At 49.0% G+C, this 26,788-nt stretch overlaps 1 protein-coding gene across 6 annotated transcripts in view; it reads left to right on the top strand.

Moving 5' to 3' along the window:
* USP28 (ubiquitin specific peptidase 28) overlaps nt 1–26,788 on the top strand; it is a 97,261-nt gene that overhangs the window by 64,334 nt on the left and 6,139 nt on the right. For 2 of the 6 annotated variants that reach the window (XM_038753495.1, XM_038753493.1), the window contains exons 2-20: nt 156–233; nt 2,319–2,448; nt 4,887–4,992; nt 5,676–5,832; nt 6,500–6,586; nt 7,514–7,651; nt 8,939–9,012; nt 10,261–10,337; nt 12,430–12,578; nt 14,531–14,658; nt 14,910–15,005; nt 17,938–18,114; nt 18,557–18,753; nt 20,091–20,161; nt 20,707–20,935; nt 23,119–23,316; nt 23,828–23,994; nt 24,167–24,352; nt 26,629–26,724. In XM_038753495.1, coding sequence (XP_038609423.1) covers nt 165–233; nt 2,319–2,448; nt 4,887–4,992; nt 5,676–5,832; nt 6,500–6,586; nt 7,514–7,651; nt 8,939–9,012; nt 10,261–10,337; nt 12,430–12,578; nt 14,531–14,658; nt 14,910–15,005; nt 17,938–18,114; nt 18,557–18,753; nt 20,091–20,161; nt 20,707–20,935; nt 23,119–23,316; nt 23,828–23,994; nt 24,167–24,352; nt 26,629–26,724 — 2,532 coding nt within the window. In that variant the 5' untranslated portion in view covers nt 156–164. The remainder of the gene's footprint in view (nt 1–155; nt 234–2,318; nt 2,449–4,886; nt 4,993–5,675; nt 5,833–6,499; nt 6,587–7,513; nt 7,652–8,938; nt 9,013–10,260; nt 10,338–12,429; nt 12,579–14,530; nt 14,659–14,909; nt 15,006–17,937; nt 18,115–18,556; nt 18,754–20,090; nt 20,162–20,706; nt 20,936–23,118; nt 23,317–23,827; nt 23,995–24,166; nt 24,353–26,628; nt 26,725–26,788) is intronic. The other 4 variants (XM_038753494.1, XM_038753496.1, XM_038753498.1 and 1 more) reach the window with 4 other exon arrangements.

Here is a 26,788-nt window from a genome sequence, read left to right as displayed (position 1 = left end):
CAACACTCTGCACACCATAAGCGCTGAATGAATACGATTGACTATATCCATCCCTGAGCTCCGATTGAAATGGGAAGTGTCTGGTTCCTTGGAGTGTTTGAGTGGATTCTGGCCAGTTGTCCTTCTCATCTGGGCTTCCTGTTGGATTTTCACAGAGCTGCCAAATGCTGTTAAGCCAGCTGAAGGAGATCACTGGCATCCAGGACCCTTCCTTTCTCCACGAGGCCTTGAAGGTTGGTATGTGGCGTCCTGTCAGAAGATGGTTACCGAGCTGCTCTTTTTTCTTCTTCATCACTCTTACCCCACTTCAAAGCCCTACTGAAGGCACACCTCCTCCAAGAGGCCTTCCCAGACTAAGCCCCCTTTTCCTCAGTTCCCCCTCCCTTCCACGTCTCCTCGACTCACTCCCTTTACTCTCCCCCCTCCCCTCCCCACAGCACTTATGCATATATGTATATATCTTTAATTCTGTTTATTTATATTGATGCCCGTTTACTTGTTTTGATGTCTATCTCCCGTCCTCTAAACTGTAAGCCAGTTGTGGGCAGGGATTGTCTCTCTTTATTGCTGAATTGTACCTTCTAAGCACTTAGTACAGTGCTCTGCACCCAATAAACATACAATAAATACGATCAAATAAATGAATGAAGCGCTTGCACTGTACTTAGTACTGGGGTTGATGCAAGCTAATTAGGTTGGATGCAGTCCATGTCCCACATGGGGCTCACAGTCTAATAATAATAATAATTTTGGTATTAAGTGCTTACTATGTGCCAGGCACTGTACTAAGCGCAGGGGTTGATGCAAGCTAATCAGGTTGGATGCAGTCCATGTCCCACATGGGGCTCACAGTCTAAGAAATTATGTACTAATTTTGGTATTTGTTAGGTGTTTACTGTGTGTCAGGCACTGTACTAAGTGCTGGGGTTGATACGAGCTGATCAGGTTGGATGCAGTCCATGTCCCACATGGGACTCAGTCTGAGAAATAGTAATAATAATAATTTTGGTATTAGGTGCTTACTATGTGCCAGGCACTGTACTAATTACTGGGATGGATGCAAGATTATCAGATTGGACACAGACCACATCACACTTGGGGCTCACAGCTTTAATCCCCAATTTATAGATGAGGTAACTGAGCCACAGAAAAGCAGAGTGACTTGCCCAAGGTCACAAAGCCAGCAAGTGGTGGAGCCAGGATTAGAACCTAGGTCCACTGACTCCCAGACCCATGCTCTTTCCACTAGGCCATGCTGGGAGAACAGGTATTGAATCCCCATTCTTCATTTGAGGAAACGGAGGCAGGGAGAAGTTAATTGACTTGCCCAGCATCACAGAGCAGAAAGGAGCCAGAGCTAAAATTAAAACCCAGGTCCTCTGACTTCCAAGCCCATGAGCTTTCCACTGGGCCAAGCTGCTTCCCTCTTTCTTCTGAACACTTCTATTTTCCTCCCTTCCTGACCCTCCGATCAAAAGGACTCCCAGAATCCCATATGGGAATGAGGGATTTGGGGCTGTGGCCTCTGTCTTAGCCCTTTAAAATCACTCTCCTTTAGGAGGGCTTCTCCAGGTAATTTCTAAATTCCCCAAACAATTTCCCCAACAACCGGCAATTCAGGATTTCTCCATCACCTAAACCTTGGAACACTCTTAATTAATCAGTCAATGGTATTTATTGAGCACATACTGTGGGCAGAGCACTGTACTAAGCATTTGAGAAAGTACAATAGAACAGATCACCTGAAATGCTTATGTACATTATCTTACAGGCTCTGTTTCTTAAGTACTAGCTCCCGTACATTTCCGCTCTTCCTTCTTTCATTCATTCAGTCGTATTTATTGAGCACTTAGTGTATGCAGAGCACTGTACTAAGTGCTTGGGAAGTACAAATTGACAACATATAGAGATGGTCCCTACCCAACAATGGGCTCACAGTCTAGAATGGGGAAACAGACAACAAAACAAGTGGAGAGGCATCAGTACCATCAGAATAAATAGAATTATAGCTATATACACATCATTAATAAAATAAATAGAGCAATAAATATGTACAAATAGAGTAATAAATATGTACAAATATATACAAGTGCTGTGTGGAGGGGAATTCCTCCTATCCATGATTTATTTTAGGGTCTGTTTCTGTTACTTAGATTGTAAGTTCTTCAAGGGCAGGGATCAGATCTACGAATCCTATTATCCTCTCCCAAGCGCTCAGCACAGTGCACTGCCCGCAGTAGGTGGTCACTAAATACTGTCCAGTGATTAGGTGGACCCTGCGGGATGGGTCCAGTTGAGGTACCTTTCTTTCCTCTTAGGCCAGCAATGGTGACATAACCCAGGCCGTCAGCCTCCTCACCGATGAGCAGGTGAGACAGCCCAGCCAGGATGCTGCCGCCGAACCTTCAGAAAGCGAGGGAAGTGCTGCCAGCCAAGAAGGCTCAGCCAGTAAGTGGGCACTGCCAGCCACATCCAGCCTGGCCAAAAGGGGAAGTAGTGAGGAGGGGGCGGTGGCCACTCCTCTCGGCAACCTGGCCTCCCCAGGAGGAAGAAGCATCCACAGATTCCAGCACCTGCAGGATGTGAGGTCTGAAAAGGCCAGAAAGTTCTCCCTGTTAAAGACCCTCACCCCCTCTCCCCCTCCGTTTGCCGTGCTCCAGTAGCCCAATGTCAGGGTGGTTGGAAGACCTACAGTGGGGTTTTTTAATGGTATTAAGTGTTCACTGTGTGCCAAGCACTATACAAAGCGCTGGGGTAGAGACAAGTTAATCAGGTTGGACGCAATCCCTGTCCCACAGTCTTAATCCCCATTTTACAGATGAGGTAACTGAGACAGAGAGAAGTAAAGTGACTCGCCCAAGGTTGCACAGCAGACAAGTAGTGGAGCTGGGATTAGAACCCAGGACCTTCTGACTCCCAGGCCCATGCTCTATAATAATGATATGATAATAATGGTGATATGTAACAGTTATTATGTGCCAAGCATTGTACTGAATGCTGGGGTAGTTACAAGGTAATGAGTTGGACACAGTCCTTGTCCTATATAGGGCTCATAATCATTTTCCCCATTTTACAGGTGAAGTAACTGAGGCACAGAGAAATAAAGAAACTTGCCTAATATCACACAGCGGACTGGTGGCGGAGCCAGAATTAGAACCCGGGTCCTTCTGACTCCCAGTCCCGTGCTTTATCCACTAGGTCACACTGCTTCTGGGTTCAGCCTGGCAGGTGCCCCAGGAGCCACCCAGGAATTAATGCCCCAGAGTCCCTGGGGGCCAGGCGCAGAAGTGGGGCATTCAGTTTAGCTTGTGGGGTGAGAGGCATGCCAGGAAATGACTGTCTTCGTGGCCACGAAGGGTTTGTTCAGAGTACATTCCCTCCACTCTCATCTGTGTATTATCGTGCTCCTTGGTTGGTTCCTTTTTGCGTGTCAGGCCTGTCAGTCTGGATTCAGACTCTTGTGTTTTGGGATCCCTCTAGACCGTAAGCTCCTTGTGGGCAGGGATGTATCTACCAACTCAGTTGAATTGTATTCTCCCAATCACTTAGTACAGTGCTCTGATGACAGAAACCCCTCAAAAAATATGATTGAGAAGCTGCTTGGCCAATCGGATAGAGTATGGACCTGGAAGGCAGAGGACCTGGGTTTTATTTCCAACTCTGCCACTTGTCTGCTGTGTAACACTGGGCAAGTCACTTCACTTCTCTGGGCCTCAGTTCCCTCATCTATAAAATGGGGATTAAGACTGGAGCCCAATGTGGGGCAGGGACTGTATCCGACCTGATTAACTTGTAGCTATCCCAGGGCTTAGCAAAGTGCCTGGCACATAGTAAGCACTTAGCAAATAGCATTAAAAAAATTGTTGATTGATTTCTTCAGGAAATGCGGGGCCCACTAGGTGCTCTTTTCCTAGGGACTGAGGACCAAACCCTGTGACATACCCAGGAACCCCCTACCCCTCCCCAAACTCTCCCTGCTAGAGAGGCATGCTGATGCTCCAGAGCTGTCAGCTAGCCTTTCACTAAGCTGAGAGGAATATGAGGAATATTTTTAGTTCTCAGAAAGGAGGGGAAAGGGCGGACGCCCACTGCATTTCAGGCAGCATGGTGAGCTGAAAGCTCCTTGTGGGCAGGGAATGTGTCTACTAACTGTCTTATATTGTACCCTCCCAAGTGTTTAGTATAGTGCTCTTCACACATTAAGCAGTCAATAAATATGATTGATTAAGGCACCGGTTGGCCTAATGTTCCGGGCACAGCTGAGCTAGCTGCTTGGCCCCTCTGGAAGCCCCAGTGGTTGCAACTGCGGCTGGCAAAAATTGGAAATTCCAATCAGTCATAATTATTGAGCGCTTAATGTGTGTAGGGCACCGTACTAAGCGCTTGGGAGAGTACAGCACAATATAACAGACTCATTCCCTGCCCACAACAAGCTTACAGTCTAGACGGGGACACAGACATTAATATACATAATTACAGATATGGACAAAAATGCTGTGGGCCTGGAGGTGGGAGTGGTGAATAAACAGAGAAAATCAGGGCGACACAGAAGGGAATGGGAAAAGAGAAATGAAGGCATAGGCAGGGACAGCCTCTTGGAGGAAATGGGCCTTCAGTAAGGCTTTGAAGTGGGGGGAGAGTAATTGTCTGTCGGATTTGAGGAGGGAGGCTGTTCCAGGTCTGAGGCAGGATGTGGGCAAGAGGTCGGCAGCAAGATAGAAGAGATCGAGGTGACTAGATTGGCATTAGAGGACAGAAGTGTGTGGGCTGGATTGTAGTAGGAGAGTAAATGCCTAGGTAAAGGAGCTATTTTTCCAGCAAGATTCTCTCTCTAGGTTGATGGGGGGAATTGATGTTTTCATTGTTGTTGTTTGTTTCTTTTCCAGAAGTGATCGACCTAACTCACGACAACAAAGATGACCTCCAGGCAGCCATTGCTCTGAGTCTGCTGGAGTCCCCGAAAATTCCAACGGACCAAAGAGATCTTGACAGGTCATTTAATTGATTTTACTACATCTTTTTTTTTAAAAAATAGCATTTGTTTAGCACTTACTCTGTGCCAGGCACGATACTAAGCGTAGGGGTAGACACAAGCGAACTGGGTTGGATTTAGTCCCTCTCACATCATGTGAATCGCTCAGGGCTGTGTAGGAAAGTCCTTCCACAGGTGAGACAGGCTTACCTGGGTAAACTTTGCTCTGTGTTTTACTTATTTAATGTCCTTCTCTCCTTCTAGACTGTAAGCTTGTTGTGGGCAGGGAATCTGTCTGTTTATTCTTATATTGTACTCTCCCAAGCGCTTAGTACAGTACCGCACACAATAAGTGCTCAAATACGATTGACTGATGGATTGACATCACTCGTCCTGCCATGCTGCTTCTGCACTGACTGGATGGAACCTCTTGGTTTGGAGTGGGGGGCAGCGGGGTGGGGTGGGGGGGTTCACTTTGCCTCAGTCTGTCTCTGACCCCTCTTCCGAGGGTGCAGACCATCCCTGTAGGCATCCATGGGCAGTGTTGGCCGGAGCTGCTACCAAAGGCCTGTGTCTTCAGGCAGATGGGGCCAGAGGTGGCCCAGGGGACCAGTCGATTTAGAAGAAGAGGTTGCTATCCTGAGAAGCCCCCATAAATCACCGGGGCGGGAAGGGGATTTTTACTGAGCTTGACCCAAAGCAGGGTTCAAGAGGCAGCGGCCGAAAACAAGCGCTCCAAGAGGAAACGCTGTGAGGTCTGGGGGGAGGATCCCAACCCCAACACCTGGAGGCGAGTGAGCGGCTGGCCCGTGGGGCTGAAGAACATCGGCAACACCTGCTGGTTCAGTGCAGTCATACAGGTAGGAGACTGCACCCCTCGCCCCAGGGCGCTTCCACCAGCTGCCCTGGCCAAATTCCACCGGCTGCCTAAAGCTGGCTGCAAAGAGTGAAAGGACCAGTCATGGCTGATAATGAAAAGAATCATTTGCATTATGTAGCACTTTTTGTTCTGGTACTTGTTTAGTGCTTATTATGTGCCAAGCATCGCACTAAGCACTGAACAACATCATCGGTTGGACATCCCTGTCTCATATGGAACTCACGGTCTGAGGAGGAAGTAGAATTTAATCCCCATTTTACAGATGAGGAAACTGAGTCACAGAAAAGGGAAGTAACCTGCCCAAGGTCACACAGCAAGCAATTGGCAGACCTGGGATTAGAATCCAGGTCCATCTGACTCCCAGGCCCGTTTTCTATCCAGCAGGCCACGCTGCTTCTCTGGTTTTCATTTAAATTATTTCACTGGTCCTCACAACATCCCTGCGAGGCAAGGAGGGATGGGGCGACATCCCCAGTAGATTGAAGGAGACAGACAAACCTGGAGAGATTCCTCAGGAAGGAAGGGCCAAGCCATTCAAAGCCACATTGCCTGACAGTCAGACACTCACTCTTTCCACTGGGCAGCTGTTCCTTCGGCCAGTGATGGGGGTTTTGAGAAGTCAATGAACCCGACCATTTTCCTTTCAGTCTCTCTTCCAACTGCCCGAGTTTCGAAGGCTCGTGCTCGGCTATAGCCTCCCGCCGAATTTAAAGGAAAATTGCCGGAGCCACGTGGTAAGTTGGGGCTGGGAACTTTTGGAGCTGGGGCAAGCGCTGGGGCTGTTAGACGGGGTGGGAAGCCTTGACTTTAGTCAGTTTCTCCATTACCTTTCCTGGTATTGCTCCCCTGCCCCCTCCCCATAGTAGCTTCCCATACTTTTGCATCTCAAGATCAGTTTGTGATTTTAAATCTTGTATCATCAACAGGTATTAATCGGTCAGTCAGTCGGTGTTATTTACTGAGTGCTTACTGCGTGCAAAGCAGTGTACTAAGCATTTGGAGGAGTACAATGTAGCAATAACAGACACATTCCTTGCCCTCAAGGAGCTTATCGTCTAGAGCTGGGGAGATAGACATTAATATATGTAATTAAATAACAGATATGTGTGTAAGTGATTTGGGGCTTGGATGGGGGATGAATAAAGGGGGCAAGTCAGGGCAACGCAGTAGGGAGTGGGAGAAGAAGAAAAGAGGGCAATTCTGGGAAGGTTTGAGAGTCTCCATGGCCCCGAGATTTGGAATTCAGGCAGAACTGGGGAGAGTCAGAGACACCTGTTCTATTTCTGGATTCCCTCCCTTGGACCAGCCAGGAACCAGGGCCTGGAAATTCTTGGAAGGGAGGAATCTATTCTTATCAGAGAGAGCTGCCTTCTACCGGCAATCTAACACATCCTGAACTGCAGCCTTCCCAGGCAACTTTGCTTCAAGTTCGCAGGCCAGCTGGCTGGTCTCCGTGGAGTCGGCTCTCCTCTCAGGCTGGCCCAAATTAGCACCATCCCTTTCGTGAAGACTGTCAATCTTGATGGCTATCCTCGGGACTGAGGGGAGAGTCTTCCCCATCACCCCTCGATGGCTTTGGATACTGTAAGTCTTGCAGTTGGCATCTTCCTGAATTGTTCCCCCGTGGGGGTGACCCAAATCATGTTGGCTTGTCTCCACAGGAGAAGAGAAACATCGTGTTTATGCAGGAGCTTCAGTATTTGTTTGCGCTAATGATGGGATCAAACCGTAAATTTGTGGATCCCTCGGCGGCCCTGGAGCTTTTAAAGGGAGCCTTCCGGTCAGCTGAGGAACAACAGGTGAACAGAATAAGCCCACTTCTCTCTCTCTCTCTCTCTCCCCCCACCCCACCTTCTTCTTCTTCAGTAGTATTTATTGAGCACTTACTGTGTGCAAAGCACTGTACTAAGTGTTCGGGAGAGTACTTACAGTCTTAATCCCCATTTTACAGATGAGGGAACTGAGGCATAAAGAAATGACTTGGCTTCACAAGTGGCGGAGCTGATATTAGAACCCATGGCCTTCTGATTCCTAGGCTCTCATTCACTTGCTCCTTTCTTCTCTCTTCCCCCTCCCCTCCGACCCCCCACCAAAAAAAAAAGCCAAAGACAAAAAGACCGACCAGAATGTCTTGTATCTAGGCTTGGGTAACATGCCAAGATAGTCCTCTAGATTCAAGAGTGGAATCCTGAGGCACCTTCCCTAGGGGCCAGTTTTTTCTCAGTGTGGCAAATCAAGCGGGAAATGTGTTAGCTTGGCTCTCTCCAGGCCAGGACCTGGCCTAAAGTGGAACTGCTACACCAACATTGGAGCCTCGTGCCCTGGGAAACCTTGATTTTTAAAAAAATTTCTCCCATTCCCAGCCAGTCAAGCAGCATGGCCTAGTGGAAATAGCATGGGCCAGGGAGTCGGCAGACTTGGGTTCTTAACCCATCTCTGCCTCTTGTCTACTGTGTGACGTGGGGCAAGTCACTTCACTTCTCTGGGCCTCAGTTCCATCATCTGCAAAACGGGGATTCAGACTATGAGCCCTATGTGGGACAGGGACTGTATCCAACCTGATGATCTTGTATGTTCTCTAGCACTTACGATGGCACCTGACATGTAATTAAGTACCTTAACACAGTTGAATGAATGGATTACCATATAAATAGATAAATAAGTAGACCATCCAGTGTGGCCAGTTCTGGGGCCAAAAGGAGTCAATTAATGCTATTTATTGAGCGCTTACTGTGTGCTGAGCACTGTACTAAACATTCTGTAGAGTACTGTCTAGATATGGTAGGCACGTTCCCAGCCCAAAATGAGTTTACAGTTTTAGAGGGGAAACAGTGTCAGGTAATTTACCTTGGGGATGAGAGCCCGTTCTTAATGGAGGGAAAGAGCCTCCCCCCACAAGTGATTCAGGTTGAAATCCTTCCCTCTCCCTGTGACCCGACCCCCCACCAGGAGACCGGGCCTCCTTAGGATGGACTTTTCCAGAACGCAGCTGGCTGCCCCCTGTTGAGTGGAGGTTGGGGGAGGGCCTAGGTCCCATCAGTGGAGGCCCCACCCTAATTGTGGTACTCTTCTGGCCTCTCTCATAGCAAGATGTGAGTGAGTTCACACACAAGCTGCTGGACCGGCTGGAGGATGCTTTCCAATTGGCTGTTAACGTCAGGTGAGCATCCAGAACCCGGTTTCCCCTCCTTTTCCCCCAACTCCCCCCACTGCCCAGGGAGAACTGCCTCTCAGACAAGCCTGGGGGCGGGCTGCGTGAGGGTGGGACTAACCCAGCTACCTCAAGGCTGGGAGGCCAGAATGATACTTCAAGCCATTCAGTAGAGAGCCAGTGTTGCCTAGTGGGTGGCGCATGGGCCTGGGAGAAGAACCTGGGTTCCAATCCCAGCTCTACTTGACTGCCGTGTGACCTCAGGCAAGTCACTTTGCTTCTCTGTTCCTCAGTTCCCTCATCTGTAAAATGGGGATTAAGTCTGTGAACCCAGGGCAGGGAAGGTGTCCAACCTGTTTATTTTGTATTTACCCCAGAGATTAGTTCATTGCCTGGCACATAGTAAACATTTAACAAATACCACAATTATTATTATTATTATTATTATTATTATTATTATTATTATTATTATTCAGTTGAACACATCCCAGTTCTGCCACTAGCCTGCTGTGGGACCGTGGGCAAGTCACTTGACTTGCTTGAGAAGCAGCGTGGCTCAGTGGAAAGAGCCTGGGCTTTGGAGTCAGAGGTCGTGGGTTCAAATCCCGGCTCCACCACACGTCTGCTGTGTGACTTTGGGCAAGTCACTTCACTTCTCTGGCCTCAGTGACCTCATCTGTAAAATGGGGATAAAGACTGTGAGCCCCCCTTGGGACCACCTGATCACCTTGTAACCTCCCCAGAGCTTAGAACAGTGCTTTGCACATAGTAAGCGCTTAATAAATGCCATCATCATTATTATTATTATCCTCTGTGCCTCCGTATCCACATCTGTAAAATGGGGGTAAATACCTATTCTCTCTCCTACTTAGACTGTGAGCCCTATGTGTGACAAGAACTGTGCTCACCCTAATTAATTGGTATCTGCCCAACGTGTAGAACAATGCTGGACACATAGTAAACCCTAAACAAATTATAATATATTATTATAAAATAACATATAATAATTATATAATGCATTATTGTAGAATAGTATATTAATAGAATGTGAGGCCATTCCTGGACCTGCAGCTGGACCTCCCAACTCCAGCAGGCCACAGAGGTGTCTAACATGCACAGCGGTACCTCACAGGTGACCTGGGGCTTGGGGCTAGGGTAGTTCAGGCAGACTAGGCCCCTTCAGGACTCCTTCTGGGTGGGAAAGGTGGTTCCATCTCCCCCCAGGTAAACCCAACTTGTCTCCCTTTTGGAAAACAGCAGTCCAAGGAATAAATCTGAGAACCCAATGGTGCAGCTATTCTACGGCACTTTCCTGACTGAAGGAGTCCATGAAGGTAAGTAACACGTCCTTCCATTCTGTGTGCAGACAGCCCTGGAGGAGCAGTGTAACCTAGTGGATAGAGCATAGGCTTGGGAGTCTGAAAGACTGGCTCCTCCACTTGTTGGCTATATGACCTTAGGCAAGTCGCTTCACTTCGCTGGGCCTCATCTGGAAAATGGGGATTATGTCTGTGAGGCCCCTGTGGAACATGGACCATGCCATGCCTGATTACCTTATATCTTCCCCAGCGCTTAGAATAGTGTCTGGCTTATAGTAAGCGCTTAAAAAATACCATAAGTGGCTCAAAGGAAAGAGCACGGGCTTGGGAGTCAGAAGTCATGTGTTCAAATCCCAATTCCACCAATTATCAGCTGTGTGACTTTGGGCAAGTCACTTAACTTCTCTGTGCCTCAGTTGTAATAATAATAATAATGATGGTATTTGTTAAGCACTTACTATGTGCAAAGCACTGTTCTAAGCGCTTGGGGGATACGAGGTGATCAGGTTGTCCCACGTGGTGTTTACAGTCTTAATCCCCATTTTACACCTGAGGTAACTGAGGCACAGAGGAGTTAAGTGACTTGCCCAAGGTCACACAGCTGACAAGTGGTGGAGTTGGGATTCGAACCCATGACCTCGGACTCCCAAGCCCGTGCTCTTTCCACTGAGCCAAGGTACTTCTCTCTCATATGTAAAATGGGGATGAAGACTGAGCCCCACGTGAGACAACCTGATCACCTTGTATCCTCCCCAGCGCTTAGAACAGTACTTTGCACATAGTAAGTGCTTAACAAATGCCATTATTATTATTATTATTATTATTATTATTATTATTATTATTATTAAAAGTGTTGTAATAAGTATTACTTTGGTATTTGTTAAAATGCATTCTCTGTGCCACGCACCATAGTTCACTTTGTGGTAAATACGAGATAATCAGGTTAGAAATAGATCTTGTTACACATGGGGCTCACAGTCAAGGTAGGAGGGAGTACAGGTATTGAATCCTCATTTAACAGATGAGGAAACTGAGGTTCAGAGAATAGTAATAATGCTAATGATGGTATTTGTTAGCACTTAGTATGTGCCAGGCACCGCTGTAAGCACTGGGATGGATACAGTCAAATTGGGTTGGACACAATCCCTTTCCCATTGTGAGGCTCACAATCTCAATTCCCCATTTTACAGATGAGGTAACTGAGGCCCAGAGAAGTGAAGTGACTTGCTACAGCAGACAAGTGGCAGAGCAGGGATTAGAACCCATGACCTTCTGACTTCCAGGCCCATGCAGCAAGCAAGTGATGGGATTAGAACCCAGGTCCTCTGACTTCCAGGCACGTGCTCTCTCCTCTAGGCCACATGCTTTCAATCAATCAATCAGTTGTATTTATTGAGCACTTACAGTTAGTGGAGCATTGCACTAAGCACTTGGGAAAGTACAATACAATAGAGTTAGTAGACATGATCCCTGCTTGCAAATCTATGGTCATTATTATTTTTTTTCTACCCTAGTTTTTAGCACAGTGCTTGGCCCATAGCAAGCAGTGTGGCTTAGTGGAAAAACCACAGGACCTGGGTTCTAATCCCAGTTCTGCCACTTGTCTGTTCTGTGACCTTGGGCAAGTCACTTAACATCTCTGGGCCTCACCTCCCTCATATAAAATTAAGAATGTGAGCCCTGTGTGGGATAGGGATTGTGTCAAAAATGATTACCTTCTATTTATTTATCCCAGTGTTTAGTACAGTGCCTGGAGCATAGTAAGTGCTTAACGAATGCCATTAAGAAAGAAAGAAAGAAATAAGTGCTTAACAATGCCACTACCTTTTTCAAAACCTTAAATATAAAATTAGTTCTCCAGATGTTTTGTCCTCGTCAAATCCACACTCTTCTAAGAAAGTGGATTTATAAAATGCAACATTAGTAGGTTTGGGGTTTTTTTAGTGCTTGTCCTCTCACTTGTGACAAAATCTTAAGTAAATTCCTTCTTCCCCAATCTAGATGGGTCTGTGATTTTCAGAAGGAAATCACAAAGTGCATGTCCTCCAAGAAGAATGGCAGTCAAAGGGAGGGGCAGCCTGCCTCACTTACTCCTTTCTCCTTCCAGGCAAGACCTTCTCCAACATCGAGACCTTCGGCCAGTATCCCCTTCAAGTGAACGGTTACCGGAACCTGAACGAGTGTTTGGAAGGGGCCATGGTGGAGGGGGAGATTGAGATGGCTCCTTCCGATCAGTCAGCCAAGTATGGACAAGAGGTAGGTTGCCTTCCCCTTCTCCCACCTTCTGTGTCTGCCCTCCTCCCACCACTTTTCCATCTCCTCCTTCATTATAAAATATTTGGAGTCCTGTAGAGTTGATCAGTGTCCCAAGCCCCTTAGCATTTCTGAAAAAAAGTCGTGGGCTGCTAACCCGAGTTTTACAGTTACCCTACAGAGAATTCTGGGAGCTTGTATGGTGTGTTTTCTCTCTCTCTCTCTCTCTCTCTTTCTCTCTTTCTCTCTCTCTCTCCCCCCCCCCCTCGCTTTTTCTTTCTCGCTCCCTTTTTCTTTCTCTCTCACTGTTTCTCTCTTTGACTCACTTTCTCTCTGTCATCCAGGGATTAACTGTCTCAAACTCCAGTTAGTCATTCCCATGTACTGTTCCACCTGTGCTAATTATTATACACCCCCCTCAAATATCGTATTGAATGGATGAATACCTGTATATATGTGTATTCATTCATTCATTCAATCATATTGAGCGCTTACTGTGTGCAGAGCACTGTGCTAGGCACTTGGGAAGTCCATATAAATGTACATATTTATTACTCTATTTTACTTGTACATATTTACTATTCTATTTATTTTATTTTGTTAATAGGTTTTGTTTTGTTGGCTGTCTCCCCCTTATAGACTGTGAGCCCGCTGTTGGGTAGGGACCGTCTCTATATGTTGCCAACTTGTACTTCCCAAGCACTTAGTACAGTGCTCTGCACACAGTAAGTGCTCAATAAATACGATTGAATGAATGAATGAGTCTTGCCCATGAGGGACTGAATTTTAGTTTTGTGCATTGTTTGACTGCCCCAGGGCTATTGGTGTCTTTGAATCTTCGGGACACCTTAGTATACATGTATACGTGTGTGTGTGTGTGTGTGTGTGTGTGTGTGTGTGTGTGTGTGTGTGTGTACATAAAATTTACATATATGTACATATATATATAATAAAACTTCTCTCTCTTTCATGCCCTGTCTCTCCTCTCTTGCTCTTTCTCACTCTCACTGTATCACACTTTATCTCACTCTGTCATACACTCTCATTCTTTCACACTCTGTCTCTCACTTTCTCACTCCATCCCACTCTCTCTATTACTCCCTGTAACACACTGTCTCTTTCTCACTGTGTTATAGTCTCTGTCTCTCTCTTGTCTCTCTCCCTGTTGGACTGTGTTCAACCTGCTTAGTGTGTATCTACCCCAGCATGTAGCACAGTGCCTGGCACATAGTAAGTGCTTAACAATTCCACAATTATTGTTAGTAAGCTCACTATGGGGAGGGAATGCGTTTGTTTATTGTTATATTGTACTCTCCTAAGCGCTTAGTACAGTGCTCTGCACATAGTAGGTGCTCAATAAATACAACTAAACGAGTGAATGAAAGGAGCTAGCAGTCTAGAGGGACAGCAGAACAGGACCAACCTATGGGCCTTGGGTAAACTGTTTGTGCCGTTTCGGTTGACCTGAGTGAGCGCTTAGTACGGTGCTCGGCACATAGGAAGTGCTCAATAAGTACCACTGGTTGATTGGCTGGCAGACCTGCAAGTTCTCCAGGGAGATCCAGACAGGTGGCAGAGCCAGGAATAGAACCCAGGTTTTTCTGATTACTAGGTCTGTGCTATATCCACTAGGCCATGCTACTTCTGCTACTGCTGTCCTTCCTGCTACTTAGACTGTGTGCCCCATGATTATCTTGTATCTACCCCAGTGCCATGTACAGCACTTGGCAAGTAGTAAGCGCTTATCAAATACCCCAATTCTGTTGTAATTATTATCATTCTTTTCCCAAGAATTAATTGGTTAGTTGTGTCATTCAACCTTAGCAAACACTCAGTATAATTCTCAGCATGTAGTAAGCAGTCAATGAATACCACTGGTCAATTGGATGATCGACCTTGGCTCTCTGGTTTTCAGACTCGCCTTTCTCTCCCTTTTAACTTTTGCTTCTTTCCAGCGATGGTTTACCAAGCTCCCTCCCGTGCTGACCTTCGAGTTGTCCAGGTTTGAGTTCAATCAGTCCCTCGGGCAACCGGAGAAGATTCACAGCAAGTTGGAGTTCCCCCAGATCATCTATATGGACCGGTGAGCCCCCAGCCATCCTGCCACCCAGCCCGGCACTCGGGGGACGGTCTGGGGGTTGCTCCAGCTGGAGGAGGAGGGGAGGTGAAGTCGCGGGGTCCCTCCGTCTTTGTTCTGTCCAGCGAGTTGGGGGAGCGATTTTTGTATTTTATATTTTGCCCTCTACTGCCCTCAAAGGAAACTCTTTTCTGACCCTACCAGGTGGGGTTTCAAACCATATCACTTTGACATCTGAGCGGTTCTTGTTTGCCTAGGTTCTTGTATAGTAGCAAAGAGCTTATCCGGACCAAAAGAGAGCACATTCGGAAGCTGAAGGAGGAAGTGGCCCATCTGCGGCAGAAACTGGACAGGTGAGGCACTGGCTGTCAGTCAGTAATAATAATAGTAATAATCATGGTATTTGTTAAGCACTTACTATGTGCCAAGTACTGTTCTAAGTGCTGGGGTAGATAACAAACTAACCAGGTTAGACACAGTTCCTGTCCCACACAGTCTTACTCCCCAGTTTACAGATGAGGTAACTGAGGCACTGAGAAATTAAGTGACTTGTCCAGGGTCACAGAGCAGACAAGTGGAGGAGCTGGGATTAGAACGCAGGTCCTTCTAGCTCCCAGGCTCGTGCTCTGTCCACTAGGGCCTGCTACTTTGTATTTATTGAGCCCATTCTGTGTGCAGATCACTGTACTAAATGCTTGGGAAAGTACACTATAACAATAAACAGACACATTCCCTGCCCACCACGAGCTTACAGTCTAGACAAGGAGACAGACATTACTATAAAAAAAATTACAGTTATGTCCATCCGGGCCCAGCAGTGACGGCTTCCCGTCCCTTTGCCTGGAACTTCTGCTTAGGGATGGGCTGGACTGGAAATGGGTCCTGGGGGCTTCTCTTATTGACATCTAATAAAGGGGGGATTTTATTTAGTGCTTTCAGTGGGTTCCACACTGGGGTAGATCAAGCAATGGTAAGACTCAAATTTTGTATTCCTGTAAGTTGTTTAAACAGCATGTCCTGGTGGAAAGAGCACGGACCCGGAAGTCACAGGGTGTGGGTTCTAATCCCGGCTCCGCCACTTGTCTGCTGGGGGGTCTTGGACAAGTCACTTAACTTCTGGACCTCAGTTTCTTCATCTGTAAAATGGATTTTTTACATATGGCGTAGTGGACATTTTACAGAAGAAGCACAGCTTAGTGGATAGATCACGGGCCTGGGAGTCAGAAGGTGATGGGTTCTAATTCTGGCTCTGCTACTTGTCTGCCGGGTGACCTTGAGCAAGTCATTTCTCTGGGCCTCAGTTACCTCACCTGTAAAATGGGGAAAGAGACTGTGAACCCCACATGGGACAGGGACTGTGTCCAACCCAATTTGCTTGTATACACCCCAGCACTTAGTACAGTCCCTTGCACGTAGTAAGCACTTAACAAAAATCATAATAGTTATCATTTTTATTTATTGAGCGCTTACTCTGTGCAGAGCCCTTTACTAGGTGCTTGGGAGGGGATGATACAATAGAGTTAGTAGATGCAATCCCGGCCCGCAAGGAGCTTGTGGTCTACGGGGAGAGATAGGCAAGGTAGTCAATTACAGAAAAGGAAAATAGTAGAGTATAAGGATATGTGCATAAGTGCTGTGGGTTGGGGTGAGTATCAGAGTGTAAGGGGTACACATTTACAGTTGAAAAAGCAGAATCAGAAGGGGCCATTGCTCTACCCAAGGTCACACAGCAGCCTAGTAGCAAGCAAAGCAAGGACTAGAACCCAGGTATCCCGACTCCCACTTTCTCTCCCCTAAGCTTCAAACTCAATATCTTATTCCTTCTCTTCTTGTTTTTTTCCTCCCTTCAGATAGCTTTATATATATAAATATATCTTAGGGAGGTCTTTTATCTCTTAGAGAGAGATTTGCAGAATGGGCTAGAAAAAACATCTAGCTGGGAAACAATCCATCTGTAGACTGACTGCAGGTTTTCGCCCCCGGCTTCCTCCATACCAAGCTGAGGATCACCAATTGGAAATCCAACAGTGAGCTAATAGTCATCGACGTCGGGCGTTCATTGGCATCGTCAAAAATCAAAGCCAATTCTCGCCCAAATCGATTGCCCCGCAAAATCACCTCAGGGATCAATGAGGGTTCCCGGGATTAGCCAGGCCGATCTGTAGCATGTATATTAGCCACCTGAGGACGGGTTATGTCGATATCCACCGCTCAGGGCATGGGTAGTGATGGGGCTGGGATTAGGCCCCTGGATCCTGTCCTGGAACGGGCCTCCCTGGAAGCTGTCAGAAAGAAAGGGGGATTTTTCACGCTCATGCATACTTACCGTGGCGTGGCTTTGCGCATTAAGCAGGCCCTGCTCTCAGTCCCTCAGCTGGGGAAATTGAGCATTTAGCTTGTCTCAACTGGGGACTTTGAAGCAGGGGAGACCCATCTCTCCCGACAATCCACAACAGAGCCTTGGAGATGCTTACATTTTATGGACTAGTTCCATTTGAGTTTGTTAGAGAAGCAGCGTGGCATAGTGGGTAGAGCCCAGGCCTGGGAGTCAGAAGAACCTGGGTTCTAATCCCAGCTCTGCCACTTGTCTGCTGTATGACCTCGGGCAAGTCACTTCACTTCTCTGAGCCTCAGTTCCCTCATCTGTAAAAAGGAGATTCAGATTTTGAGCCCCAGGTGGGACATGGACTTTGTTCAACCTGATTAGCTTGCATCTACCCTAATGCTTAGCACAGTGCCTGGCACCTAGTAAGCACTTAACAAATGCCACTTAAAAATAAATGGGTCCCACAGGGCAAAGTGTCCAGATGGGACAGTGGTTAGAATCCTGTGGCCTAGTGGAAGAAGCCTGGGCATGAGAGTCAGAAGGACCTGGGTTCAAATCCCAGCTCTGCCACTTGTCTGCTGTGTGACCTTGAGAAAGTAACATCACTTCTCTGTGCCTCAGTTACCTCATCTGTAAAGTGGGGATTAAGACTGAGTCCCAGGTGCATTATGGACTCCAACCTGATTGCTTTGTATCTACCCCAGCTCTTAGGAAGTGTTTAACAAGTACCATTAAAAAAAAAATTGGAGCCCCACAAGGCAAAGTATCCAGATGGGGCAGTGGTCAGAGTCCCCTCCCTAAGCCAGCAGTAGTGGGGGACGCATCCCCTTTTTCCGGTCCGAGGACTGGCCCAAATTTTCCATGCCCCTCAGGAGATGCCCTCCTGGCTTGGGGCCTCCTCTGGGTTGATGCCTTGCTGTCATGGCTGACCTGGTGCTCTGCTGCCTCTGCCCTTTCAGGTACGAGAGGTACGGCTCCGGCCCGGCTCGCTTCCCCCTCCCGGATATGCTGCGGTACGTCCTCGAGTTTGCCAACACGCAGCCCGCCCCGGCCGGCCCTCCCTCTGGGCAGGGCTCACAGCTGGCTCCGCCATCAGCCCAGAGCCCCGATTGTGACCCACTGCCCAAGCCAAAGTGGTAAGCGAGGGTACCCCCAGATCCCAAACGGCTCATCAGAAATCCTTCCTGAGCCACCTTGTCCTCCTTGGCTCCCTTGCGAACTCTCCATTGGAGATCTGGGCCTCCACAGGGAATGCCACTCAGAGCCCATCTTTCCAGTCCCCTCAGGGTCCAGTCATGCCGATCGGGAGCGGGATTTGAAATCTCCTTTCTGCCCGCGACCAATCCCAGGGCCGAGTAGAGGGTTGGAGTTTGCTGTGGTGCTGCTAGACAAAGCCGTTGGCCAGGCTTTGAAGCCTCCACTTCTCTTCTTGTCAGGTGGGGGTGGGTTGACGGTCCCCGGAGCCTGCCTGGGTGGCTCGTGATGGGGGATGGGATCAGCCATGGAGATCAAGCTGCAGCCTGGTCCCCTGGCTCTTTGGGCAGAGGCCCGCTGAGTGTCAGACTTGTGTCCCTCCAGCCCGGCGGCAGCGGATGGCCCGGGGGAGGCAGATGGTTCGGCGGCTCCCCTCCACGAGCCTTTCCCGCTGTCTGAGCTGCCGCCCTCGACCTGCCAGCCCGAACACCCAGCACCTCGCACCATCACGGAGGAGGAGAAGAGCTTTGTTCAGACCTGCCTTCAGCGATGGAGAAATGAGATAGAGCAGGATATTCAAGGTAGGGCCCGGAGTCACGGGGACGCTCAGCTCAAGCAAAGTCTTCCCGGAGGCGTCGGAGTGAAGTTGGCACAGGTGGAGGAAGTCAGGAGTGTCTGGCTTTCCCCTGCCTCGGTTCCTGCCCTGGAGGAGCTGTTGGAGGGAGGCGGGGGAAAGGGAGGGGTAAAGAAGAACGTTTTCAACTCACTGTCTGTCTTCCCTGGGCCCTGAGGGGGGGGACGGAGGGAAGAGAAGAGCGTGTCTGTTATCACTGGATCATCTTCCTTCGAAGAGCTGATAGCATTACCTTTGGCAGATTGCTCACCTTGTTTTCATATGAAAAGCAGCATGGTGTAGTGGGTAGAGCACGGTCCTGGGAGTCGGAAGATCGTGGGTTCTACTCCCAGCTCTGCCATTTGTCTGCTGTATGACCTTGGGCAAGTCACTTCACTTCTCTGGACCTTAGTTACCTCATCTGTAAAATGGGGATTGAGACTGTGAGCCTCACGTGGGACAGGAACTGTGTCCAACTCAATTTGCTTGTAGCCCCCGCAACACTTAGTAGTGCCTAACATATTGTAAGCGCTTTACTAATACCATCATCATCATTATTATTATGTCTAAAAGAGGTTTTTTTTTTTGTCCAAGGTAATTCCACGAGGCCTTCCAGAGAAGGGATCAATTAATCATATTTATTGAGCGCGTACTGTGGACACAGCACTGTGCTAAGTGCTTGTGAGTGTCCAGTAGAACAGAGTTGATAGAAATCATTTTTCGAGTTTCAGTCGCTGGAGTGCAGGGGCAGGGGGAGGGGCAGGGGGAACAGTTTTGTCCCCAGGACTACCATCCAAACATCCTGAAAAACTGCAGAAGCGTCATGGCTTAGCGGAAAGTGCACGGGCCTGGGAAACAGAGGACAAGGGTTCTAATCTCAGCTCCGCCACATTTCTGCTGTTTGACCTTGGGCGAGTCAGTTAATTTCTGTGCCTCATTACCTTATCTGTAAAATTGGGGATTAAGTCTGTGAGCCCCATGTAGGACAGGGACTGTGTCCAATTACCTTGTATCTACCCCAGTTCTTAGAACAGTGCTTGGCTCATAGTAAGAGTTTAATAAATACTATTATCATTTTTATTATTACTATTATCCTGAAAAGCTTCCTAGGCTTCAGCAGCAGCCTCAGGCCTCCTAGGGGACAAACGGCAGCCGAAAGAGATGACCAGACCTGGGGGTCCACTTCTGGAGAACCCTGGTTTTGGGGAGTTGGGATGACACCTGTCACCCTGGGGAGGGGAGCGAGGGAGTGCTATCTGGGGAAATGTTACCCGGAAGGACCAGACAGCGAGTTCTTCTATGCAGAGCTGAAGAATTCCATCGCCAGCATCACCCAGGCCATCGAGCAGATGTACTGTGACCCTCTCCTCCGCCAGGTAAGACTTGGCGGGAAGACTTGGGGATCAGGGCCCCCCGCCCCCCGAGCAGCTTTCCTTTATTGTGCCAGGGCAGACAGGGGTAAAGGCAACCCTTACCGGTATACGCAGCATCCAACTCCCACTGGGGCCCAAGCAGGGGGTCACAGAGTCCCTGGAGTCAGGTGGGGGCGAGCCCATCCAGCCCGGAGTGCTGATTCTCCTGGGGCTCCCTAGAGCACACAGAGGAACCCTGGTTTGGACAGGGAAGCAGCGAGCCCTAGGGGATAAAGCCCAGGCCTGGAAGCCAGAAGACCTGGGTTCTAATCCTGGCTCACAGCAGACAAGTGGCGGAGCCAGGATTAGAATCCCTGACCTTCTGGCTCCCAGGCCTGCTGCTTCCACCCCTGGCCATCTGAAAGGGCAGTTTCCCCCTCCCAGCAGCTGGGAATGTCTCTGGATTTATTTTTACATCTCTAAGCCCTGCAGCTGCTATGCTCAGAATTCCTTGGATCGGTAATTTTATTTTGTTTGTTTGCTGTCCTTCTCCCCGGGGGCATCCTCAGGTCCCTTACCGCCTGCATGCCGTCCTGGTCCACGAGGGGCAAGCCAATGCTGGACACTATTGGGCCTACATCTATCACCAGTCCTTGAGCATCTGGCTCAAATACAACGACGTCTCGGTGACGGAGTCTTCCTGGGAAGAGCTTGAGAGGGATTCCTTCGGGGGCCTGAAGAACGTGAGCGCCTATTGCCTGATGTACATTGACGACAAGCTGCCCCCGGCCCCTAAAGGTAACCTGCATCAGCGCCTCCCCGGGGTTGGGCCAAGGGGAACTCAACCCCAAGAAGCAGCGTCGCCTAGTAGATAGAGCACAGGCTTGGGAGTCAGAAGGATCTGGGTTCTGCTTCCGGCTCTGCTGCTGTGTGACCTTGGGTGAGTCGCTGTACTTCTCTGGGTCTCAGTTACCTCAGTTGTAAAACGGGGATTCATAGTGTGAGCTCTATGTGGGTCGGGGACTGTGTCCAACCTGATTAGCTTGTATCTACCCCAGTGCTTACTACAGTGCCTGGTACATAGTAAGCGATTAGCAAATACCATTTCAAAAAGAAAAATCTTGAGGCTTCCTCTTGGGTGGGTCTGGCAGGGCCTTCTGGGACAGGACCACATATCCGTGGTCGGCCACAGGGCTGGATGCTTTGCTTGTGAAGCTTTTTGAAGGCCCATCTCCTCCAAGAGGCCTTCCCCAACTAAGCCCTCATTTCCTCTTCTCCCTCTCCCTTCTGTGTCACCCTTGCACTTGGATTTGCTCCCTTTGTTCACCTCTCCCTCAGCCCCACAGCACTTATGCAGGCATCCATGAAAATTCATTTATTTATTTATATTATTGTCTGTTCCCCACTCTAGACGGTAAGCAAATTGTGGGCAGGGATAGTGTTTACCAACTCTGTTCTGTTGTACTCTCCCAAGTACAAAGCACAGTGCTCTGCACACAGTAAGCACTCAGTAAGCCTCATTGATTGGTTGGTTGCGGTATTTGGTAAGCGCTTACAAGGTGCTAAGCATGTAAGTGCAAGATTATCAGATCAGACACAGTCCCTGTCCCACAAGGGGCACACAGTCTAGCAGGGAGAGAGAACAGGTTGTCCCTCTGATCGATTCTGTGGGGACCCCCAGAGAGGAGTATGGAGGGGGGGTACGGGGAGATAATGATCAGTAACAGAAGCTGATCCTTATAATCACACAATTACAAGACTAGGTTTTAAAGCAACTGCTCCAGGTGTGATCATACAGATGGCTATGTACAGCTGTTTGTGCGGCATAGGAGCCTAATCATCATCATCATAATTACATGCGCAGCTCAGAGAAGCAGCATGGCATAGTGGATAGAGCACGGGCTTCGGAGTCAGAAGGTCATGGGCTCTAATGCTGGCTTCACCATTCATCTGCTTTGTGGCCTTGGGCAATTCACTTCACTTCTCTGTGCCTCAGTAACCTCATCTGTTAATTGGGGATTGAGACTGTGAGCCTCACGTGGGACAGGGACTGTGTCCAACCCAATTTGCTTGGATCCACCCCAGTGCTTAATACAGTGCCTGACACAAAGTAAGCGCTTAACAAATACTTTATTATTATTATTACTGTTATTATTATTATAGAAGCAGACCAAGTATAAAGCGCTGGACTGCTTCTGACAAAGCCTAGGTCGGAGCAGCATTCGTGTATCTTTATGTATTTTCACATCTTTATATAACTATATCTATTTATCTTCATATCTGTCAGTACTTTTATACTCCATTGTCTCCCATTAAAAAATAATTTATTTTAATTTCCGTCTTCCCTGCTAGACTGAAAACTCCATGAGAGCAGGGATCAATCAATTATATTTATTTAGCGCTTACTATGTGCAGAGCACTGTATTAAACACTTGGGAGAGTACAGTATAACAATGTAACAGGCACAGTCCCTGCCCACAATGAGATTACGGCCTAGAGGATGAGCGTACAGTCTAGGGATGGTTATTGTATAAGTATGTTTACTACAGTGCTCTGCATACAGTAAGTGTTCGGTGAATGCCACTGTTTGGTGCCCATGGCTGGGCCCATCTTAATTCTGGTTTTCATTTTCTGGGTTTTTTTCAGTGGTATTTGTTAAGCTCTTACTAGTGCCAGGCACTGTACTAAGTGCTGGGGTAGTTACAAGCTAATTAGGTTGGGCGCAGTACTTGTCCCACATCAGGCTCACAAGTCTTATCCCCATTTTACAGGTGAGAGAACTGAGGCACAAAGAACTGAAGGGACTTCCCAAGGTCACATAGCAGACAAGTGGCAGACCCGGGAGTAGAACCCAGGTCCTTCTGACTCCCAGGCCTGTGCTTGAGCCATTAGGCCACGCTGCATCTTCGGTTCACTTGGTCCCCGAGTCAGAGCCTGATGGCAGGCTGCCCTCGTTACCTCTGCTTTGATTCTTTCCTCAGAGGAAGGGGCCGGGGAACCAGACCCAATGCTGAGAGAGGCGGGTGGCCTCTCTGCTGAACTCCAGCGCTACATCCGAGAGGACAACTGGCGGTTTGAGCAGGAAGTGGAGGAGTGGGAAGAACGGCAGTCCTGCAAGATGCCCCAGAGAGAATCCTCCCCGGTCTCGGAGTCCCAGGACTTCGCCAGTGCCTCCCCAGGTGCCCAAGGAGGCTGTGGGGGCCAGGGCATGGCTGCCACCCTGGCACCTCTTGTGCCAGGCCCACCCCAGGCTGCTTCTGTGGGGCGTCTCGGGCTCTTTTCCCTCCGCCCCCGGTACCCAGCATCTGGAGTGTGGCCTGAGCCAGCAGGGAGCTATGCTGAGCCCAGGGTGGGCCAGGGAGCGGGAGGCTCAGGTGGGCTGTGGAGCGGGGTTTTGGTGGACAGACTGACTGAGGGAAAGGTGTAGCCTTTCCTGGGCTTGCTGTTGGGAGAGGGATTCCAGCCGGTAACTTCTCCTCATGGGCTCTCCATGCAGGTTATGGCCCAGAGATAACACCGTTGGGGGAAGGGGAGTTGGGGCAGCAGGCGGGTGGGCTTCAGATAGGTAAGATTTTTCATCCCCAAACCCAGGGAAGCTTCCTGTGGGTGGGGGGAGGGGCGGATCTTACAGACTGCCGGTCTGCTGTCCTGGCATCGTGGTCTGACCCGCCAGGACCCGTGCCTCCTCAGAGCCCCCCCCGGCCTCCTCCTCCTCCTCTTCCTCCTCCTCCTCCTCCTCCGGTACGCGCTGCCTGTCTTCCGAACATGCTGTGATCGCCAAGGAGCAGACGGCCCAGGCCATCGCCAACACGACTTATGCCTACGAGACCAGCGGCGTGGAGGCGGCCTTGACCGAGGTGAGTGGGGGGTTTCCCGTGACCTCCACCCCTGGCTCCCCAATGCCTGTTCCCCTCTCTTCCAGCCCTCTGTCTCTGTCCCTCGCCTGTGACTGTGTTTCTGCCGCCTCAGAACCCATTCCCTTCTTCTCTCCCGGTGAAAAGTCTTTTTCTCCCCCTTTCTGCTGCACAGCGCAAGGAGGCCGACCCCGAGAAGGCCAAGCCCCAGGAAACAAACCTGGCAGATCAGCCAGGACCACCCCCGGACGCTAACGTAACTGAGGCGGTGGCCCAGCCCGGCGCTCAGGTCTCTGAAGTGGAGATCCCCCGGGTGGGAAAGATTCTGGTTAGATCTGATGCCGATGGCTATGATGAGGAGGTACAGAGCGGAGGGCAGGGTCAAGATGTTGTCTGTCATCCGTCTCACTGTGTATCTCTGTCCTGGGGGCGGGCTGGGGGCGGTGAGGCTTGGCTTCCCAGGAGGGGGCGGGGCCAGGGACTTTTTTTTATATGGTAACTGTTAAGTGCTTACTATGTGCCAGGCACCATTCTAAGCACTGTGGTAGATACAAAGTGATCAGGTTGGACACAGTCCATATCCAAGCTCGCTGTGGGCAGGGACTGTGTCCATTTATTGTTGTATTGTACTGTCATTCATTCAATTGATTTGTTCAGTTGTATTTACTGAGCACTTACTGTGTGCAGAGCACTGTACTGAGCACTTGGAAAGTACAATACAGCAATAAAGAGACACAATCCCTGCCCACAACGGGTTTACAGTCTAGAAGGGGGGAGACAGACATCAAAATAAACAGGCAACAATATAAATAAATAGAATTATACACATATACATGCTATAAACTTATATACATAAGATATATAAGGTATACATACATATAAACATTTAAACATAAGTTTATACATGCGCTTAGTACTGTGCTTTGCACACTGTAAGCCCTCAATAAATACGAATGAACAAGGGGCTTACAGAGTTAATCCTCATTTTGCAGATGAGTTAACTGAGGCACAGAGAAGTGAAGTGACTCACCCAAGTTTACACAGCAGACAAATGGCGGAGCCAGGATTAGAACCCAGGTCCTTCTGACTCCCAGGCCCATGCTGTATTCACTAAGCCACACCACTTCTAAGATTACATCCAGGGAAAGAGACAGAGGGGATGCACACTAGCTTTGTTTTTGAAACCTGCCACTGGAACCTCAAAAGAGGTCATGACGGGGCAAGTCAGCGCCCATGGGCACTTCTTTCTCAAATGGTATTTGTAAGTGCTTACTGTGTGCCAGACACTGTACTAAGCGCTTTGGGTAGATATAAGTTTGACAGGTTGGACACAGTTCCTGCCTCACATGGGGCTCACAGTCTTCATCCCCATTTTCCAGATGAGCGAAGTGACTTGCCAAAGGTCACACAGCAGACAAGTGGCAGCTCCACCACTTGTCTGGCAGAGCCGGGATGAGAACTCAGGTCCTCCTGACTCTCAGGCTTAGGTTCTATTTACTAGGCCATGTTGGGTCAGCACCCATGAGGGACTAGGTAACTGTAGCAAGAAGAGATGTTGGATTGGGGGCCTTGGACAGCATTCAGTTCTGGGCTCCGTTGCTAATCCTAGCTGGGCTCTTCCCCACCACCCAGTGTCCAAAACTTAAGAGCAGTGGATAGGAGGAATCCTGACATGTGCCCAGGCCCACAAGTGGGTGCCATGTCTGCCATGAAAACCCCTCCCCTAACCCATGACTACCTAGTTGACCCAAGTTTTCATTGATGAACCAGGCCCATAGTTTTACTACTCTCCTGCCTAGACTTCAGGGCAGCCCCTCAGATTAAGTTCCCCAAGAGGGGCTTTCTTTTGTTATGGCACTTCACGGGGATTGGGTCCGACATCAGAGATGTCTCCAGGGGAATCGGTCTACCGCTCTGCCCCACCCCTTAGACACCTGTCCCGAAGACCGAATTGAGCCTGGATCTCCTCGGGGCCCAGGCAGAGGTTAATGTTAGTCCAGCCTACCTTCTCTTGCCTGGCTCAATTGGAGAGAAGCAGTTTGGCATAGTGGAAAGAGCATGAGCCCAGGAGTCAAAGGATCTGAGTTCTAATCCCAGCTCTACCACTTGCCTGCTGAGGGACTTTAGACAAGGCACTTTACTTTCCTGGGCTTCAGATTCCTCTTGTGTAAAACGGAGATTAAATACCTGTTCTCCCTCTTACATAGATGTGTTCCCCCAAGTGGGACAGGGATTAGGTCCGACGTAATTTTGTATCTACCCCAGCACTTAAAAACAGTGCCCAGCACATAGTAAGCGTTTAACAAATACCACAATTATTAAGAATAAGTGAAGAGGAGTAGCTGGGTAGTCATTGGCAGTGACTTAATATGACTCTGAGGGCTGGAACGGTGCATGCTGGGGACGGAAATGAGTAAGGAAAGGGTAGTCAGTGCCAGATCAGCCAATCAGCTGAACAAACCACCCTCTTTCCGGTCAGATCTCTGTTCGGATTTCTTTGGTCCAGGATTCTTTAGAGCATACATTATCACAGCTTTTCTTCTCTCTCTCCCTCTCTCTTCCCCCCCTCCGTCTTTCTCTCTCTCGTGGTCTTTCTTTTTCTCTCTGTGTCTCTTGTTTTATGTCCTCTTGTGGTAGGTGATGCTGAGCCCTGCCATGCAGGGGGTCATCCTGGCCATAGCGAAAGCCCGCCAGACCTTTGACCGGGATGGGTCTGAAGCGGGGCTCGTTAAGGTATCGGGGCTCGCTAACCTTAACCCACAGCCCACGAGGGCGCTGGCGGGATGGGGAGAGACCC

This window comes from Tachyglossus aculeatus, chromosome 11 (assembly GCF_015852505.1).
Source record: "Tachyglossus aculeatus isolate mTacAcu1 chromosome 11, mTacAcu1.pri, whole genome shotgun sequence".
NCBI lineage: Eukaryota > Metazoa > Chordata > Mammalia > Monotremata > Tachyglossidae > Tachyglossus > Tachyglossus aculeatus.
This window is presented reverse-complemented; position numbering and strand designations above follow the sequence as displayed.